The 5,536-nt window shown below is 37.8% G+C and overlaps 1 protein-coding gene across 2 annotated transcripts in view; it reads left to right on the forward strand.

Moving 5' to 3' along the window:
• The first annotated feature begins 1,797 nt into the window (after window positions 1-1,797).
• LOC111089346 (transcription factor 21-like) overlaps window positions 1,798-5,536 on the forward strand; it is an 8,265-nt gene continuing 4,526 nt past the window's right edge. For both annotated transcript variants that reach the window (XM_022401681.1, XM_022401682.1), the window contains exons 1-2: window positions 1,798-1,912; window positions 4,128-4,426. In XM_022401681.1, the coding sequence (XP_022257389.1) occupies window positions 4,151-4,426 (276 nt within the window). In that variant the 5' untranslated portion in view covers window positions 1,798-1,912; window positions 4,128-4,150. The remainder of the gene's footprint in view (window positions 1,913-4,127; window positions 4,427-5,536) is intronic.

Here is a 5,536-nt window from a genome sequence, read left to right on the forward strand (position 1 = left end):
ATAGAGAATTTAGTTAGACAGAAACAATAGATGCTCACTATATTCTCAAACAAATCTTCATGGCATCTGGCTGCAGCTTAACATTTTACATTTTGAACTAATTCGATCAACTAGTCAATAGCTACAGTAAATAATCATGAACCGTATAAGCTATTTTTTTATCATTATAAAGTATAAAGTTAGCTAACATATCAAGTAATCATTTGCCCATAGCTGAGCATAAAAAAAGCCAGCTAACCAGATAAATAAAAATTGGAAACTTAAAAACCTGCAAATATGGATTGTAAAAAAAAAAAAGTAAAAAGGCTGGAGATACTGCAGACATTATTTATTCAAACTACAAATCACTATTTTGACTACACTAAATGCAATTCTAGGTAAGAGCATGGAGCAAACATAGTGGTTTGTAATTTGAGTAAATAATGTCTACAGTATCTCCAGCCTTGTTTCTTTACTTTTTACGATCCCTATTTGCAGGTTTTTAAATTCCCAATTTTTTATTTATCTTGTTGAATAAGACAGCACGTGAATATGAAAGGATTCGACTCGTTCATGGAGAGAAATGTTACAAAGTGTGATTCTTCAACCTAAGGGAACAGCAGGAACCAAGGTCAATAATGAAACGAAAGTCAACAACGGAACGAACACCAATAATGGAACGATCGCCAGTAAAGAAACGAAAGTCAGTTATGGAACGATCGTCAGTAAAGGAGCCAAAGTTAACAATGGAACGAACGTCAATAATATAATGAACGCCAATAAAGGAACGAAAGTCAACAATGGAACGAGCGTCAATAATGAAACGAAAGTCAACTTGGGAATAATCGTCAATAGAGGAGTAAAAGTCAATAATTGAACGAAAATCAATTGTTTGTTTGTTTATAATTAAACACAAAGCTACACAATTGGCTCTGCCCACCATGGGTATCGAAACCCGGTTTCTAGCGTTGTAAGTCCGCAGAAGTCAAAAGTCAATAACGAAACGAACGTCAATAATGCAAGTGTAATGCTTGGTAGCTGGATAATAAATTATGTACAGAGTCACGTAATTTGTGTATTTCTTTCAGTCGAGGTCACCGCTTTGATTGAGAATCGTCTATAAAAATAATAGTTTTACTCAGGTTTTGGCAACCATATTCTGGGATAGATTACATAACACATAAATAATTGAATGACCAAACTAACATTTCTGGAAAGCTGTTTAGTTTGAACATTATCGGGATGACCTTTGAACTCTATAAAGACGATCAAAACTGATCTATCGTACCTCATGCTACTCCCCCCCCGCTTCTTGTAACCCCCTGTTTTTTGTTGTTGTTGTTTTTTTTTGCTCAAAATATTAGACGTTTCGTTTCCTAACACCCTTCTACTCTCTATTGGTTTACTTGTTTGACTCTTCTAATAGTCTGCCTTTTGTTTTTCATTTTGTGATTGGCCAACTACTACAGTAGGTGTGGCTTCTAAGACTTGTAAGCGTTTTTAAGTGTTCTCCAAGTGATACAAAATTCGTGTCATCAACAAAACTTGTACTTTTAGTTTTATTTTGTTTGTTTAATTACAGTTTCGCATTTGTTTAAAATTTTGCGTTTTGTACAGTAAACGTAGACGACACGTGATGAATGACAAACTGGGACAGATATTCTCAACTAGGACAAACGTTCTCTCGAAAACACGATACGTCTTATTAGCTGCAGCTTTGTTTCCTTTCGAAATGTGACAATTTACAAAATATAATTCGCTGCTTTGGAAAGTGTTTGTTAATCACAACTAATATTTGCATTAAATTGATCACTTCCGTACGGGGTTCTGGTCAAGTTAACAGACAAAGAGAAAACAAGAAAGATAGAGCGTTAAGTTGGTCACTTCCAAACGGGGTTCTGGTCAAGATCAGATACGGAGAAAGAAAAGAAAGGTAAGTCTAAGACAGTTTGTTTGTTTTCGTATACTAGCGTAAGGTTATTTAAGGGCTATCTACACTAGTCGTCCCTAATTATGAAATGATAGAGTAGAAGGAAGACAACTAACCAATGACCCCCCCACCGCCACACTTATAGTGCACCCACGACTCTCCATGGTAACCGGGCCACAAGAATCTAATCTTTCAAACTGGACCTTATTTGATGACCCTGATGAAAGACTCTCCACAAGCACGAGACCTCGGTATGTGATAAACCAATTTATTCTCTCTATCTATTTATTTAAGAAGAGAGAGAGAATGAAAGCATGCACCTTGTGTGTATAGAGATAGATACATTTTTCGTATATAATTGTTACATAAAGCTCGTGCGTTCTAGCACTGAAGTCTTGTTAGGGATCTTTGTTTTACACGTGTATTACCGACAAAGTATTATAAGTATTTTTTTTTTTTTACTTTTGCGAAGTGTCATCCAAACATTGACGGCATAATCTTCCTCCACGTGTCGAGAGCACGAGATCATGCACGTGTTTATATGACCATGAGGTTCAACGGCCGTAGGTTACTAGGTATAGAATTACAGCGATTTGTAGTTAGTGTACACAAACTAAGAGAATAAGTGCGGATTAATCCCCCGGCTGAGGTCAAATGTCAATATGAACAAAACATTTTTTATGAAAAAAGACCACATATTGAGAAGAAAAAATTGTCACTCTTCAAGAAAATATTAAGACAACCTAAGGAGACAAAACCGGCAGGACGAAGCTGAGGCAAAACAGAGTGCAAACAACTCTGGAAGATAACCAAGAAAACGACCTAAGGAAACAAAACCGGCAGGACGAAGCTGAGGCAAAACATTGCAAACAACTCTGGAAGATAACCAAGAGGTCGACCTAAGGAGACAAAACCGGCAGGACGAAGTTGAGGCAAAACATTGCAAACAACTCTGAAAGATAACCAAGAGGTCGACCTAAGGAATTTTGATATGCTCATGAACTCTCAAGATTTTTATAATGAAATCCAGTGAATAAGAACTTTCGAGAAAAATATCAAAAGTGTTCCTTTGGAGCTGACGGAAGCGTGGATTATTAAGTGAGGTATATAAAGAACATAGGTGCATGTTTGGACTTTGTTCACCAGCTGATCTTACAATTAGCGTGTCGGGGCTGAGTATCTGAGGGTCTCGGTTTTGTCACGAGATACTAGCAAACGAGTTTCGCAATTTCAGTTGTGGGTGTGTTATAAGAGTGACATTTAGTCCCACTACTTAGTTAAGAACAGCCAGTTCAGGTAATAGGTTCTTCAGACTAACTGTTTTCCATCTAGTCTGTACTTCAAAATTAGAGAGGACTATCCCTGAATGACAGGGATCTCTAACATTACCGTTTGGCCCACTGAGTGCAGGAGGTGAACACATATCTCATAATAATAATAATACGGTATCTTCAAGTGTGGACAATTTTTAAATTAGACCCTCACTGCTAGATTTAGTGAATTTTACCCGAAAATCAGGCGAAGAGTTTACTCCATAGAGAAAATATTAGATTAGGTACAGGTTGAATACTAAACTAAGTTTGTCACTGTACGGGTTGAATACTAAACTAAGTTTGTCACTGTACGGGTTGAATACTAAACTAAGTCTGTCTGTTTGTTTGTTATGGATTTCGTGCAAAGCTACACGAGGGCTATCTGCGCTAGCCGTCCCTAATTTTGCAGTGTAAGAGTAGAGGGAAGGCAGCTAGTCATCACCACCCACCGCCAACTCTTGGGCTACTCTTTTACCAACGAATAGTGGGTTTGACCGTCACATTATAACGCCTCCACGGCTGAAAGGGCGAGCATGTTTGGTGGGACGGGGATTCGAACCAACGACTCGCAGATTGCGAGTCGAGCGCCCTAACCCCCTGGCCATGCCGGGTTACTAAGTCTGTCACTGTACAGGTTCCATCGTAATTAGCTTTCTTTGCTGAAAGACAAACTCTTCACTGGATAAGAAGTAATTAAGTCTATACATCTCCCGTTGGGACAATGGTAAGTCTATGGAATTGTAACGCTAACATCCGGGGTTCGATTCCTCGCGGTGGTCACAGCAGATTATGTAACTTTGCTATAAATAAACAAAAACAAAACAAAATTAAGTCTATGCATTTCTCAAAATATTAATACAATATATATATACTAAAATTATTAATATTTATTTTTCAAATTTTAGGGGTTCAAACAGATAACCCCAGGATGGCTAAGGACCGTAAAGGCTTCGTTGGAAACATGGGAATATCTAAAAAGAATAAGCCTATCCAGAGAAATGCTGCCAATGCTCGCGAGAGGGCGCGAATGAGAGTTCTTAGCAAGGCCTTTTCTAAGTTGAAAACGTCTCTTCCTTGGGTTCCAGAGGACACTAAACTTTCCAAACTAGATACACTACGTTTGGCATCCAGCTACATCGCCCACCTTAGACAGATTCTGACGGAAGACACAGGACCTCATGCTGTCGTCCACCCAATTACTTTGGTAAGCATGTTTTTACTAAATACCTTTTATCTTTACACTAATATGTCCAGACCTCACAAGATGGACGGCAACGAGATATTAGGTTTTGAAATGAGCAAGCATATCAGTACTGAATTATTCTTTTTAATTAATCTATCATCAGCGATATCCAATCGAAGATTTACAAATTCTTTGAACTTAAGAATGAAAGTACAGTATAACAATACGTCATCCACACAATATCCAGTGCCGACAGGGCTTTTCGACTAGTACCAGGTCTCATCAGGCTGGCTAGGTGACGAAAGGCAGAATGGTGTTTGAGACGCTATTTTACTTCGTATGGTGTGAATTAGTTTAAGCTGGTGAAGTGTATTTTCTGCCAGTTTTAGTTACCTTTAAACAAAACTGTGATTTTTGTGTAATTCCAAGAAACACTCTTTCTTTTGCACAAGAATCGCACGATGTAGCTTGAAATCACGCCCCGTCATTGTTGACAGGGTTAAAATTCGCACCTGAAAAGTGTAAACGTAGAGGAACTAAAAGTTCACACTCCTGCTTAACATGTGAAATTATGGATGAGATGTGAAAATCGAAAGACAACTGTTACGACGTTACGTGCATCACAAGTGTGATGAGGACATGAAATTTGACAATTTTACATGAAGGCCAAGAAATTATTTCCATTAATTAGATTGTGGTGATAATATTTAAACTTATACAACCAACACATTGCATTGAGATGTGATTTCACACCCCACTAGGGATGTGAGATTGAAACGAACGGTGTGGATAACACTTTGATTTTTAAACTTATACAACCAACACATTTCATTGAAATGTGATTTCACACCCCACTAGGGATGTGAGATTGAAACGAACGGTGTGGATAACACTTTGTTTTTAAACTTATACAACCAACACATTTCATTGAGATGTGATTTCACACCCCACTAGGGATGTGAAATTGAAACGAACGGTGTGGATAACACTTTTTTTTAAAACATATACAACCAACACATTTCATTGAGATGTGATTTCACACCCCACTAGGGATGTGAGATTGAAACGAACGGTGTGGATAACACTTTGTTTTTTAAACTTATACAACCAACACATTTCATTGAGATGTGA

The sequence above is a fragment of the Limulus polyphemus genome, unplaced genomic scaffold, assembly GCF_000517525.1.
Source record: "Limulus polyphemus unplaced genomic scaffold, Limulus_polyphemus-2.1.2 Scaffold5961, whole genome shotgun sequence".
Taxonomy (NCBI): Eukaryota; Metazoa; Arthropoda; class Merostomata; order Xiphosura; family Limulidae; genus Limulus; species Limulus polyphemus.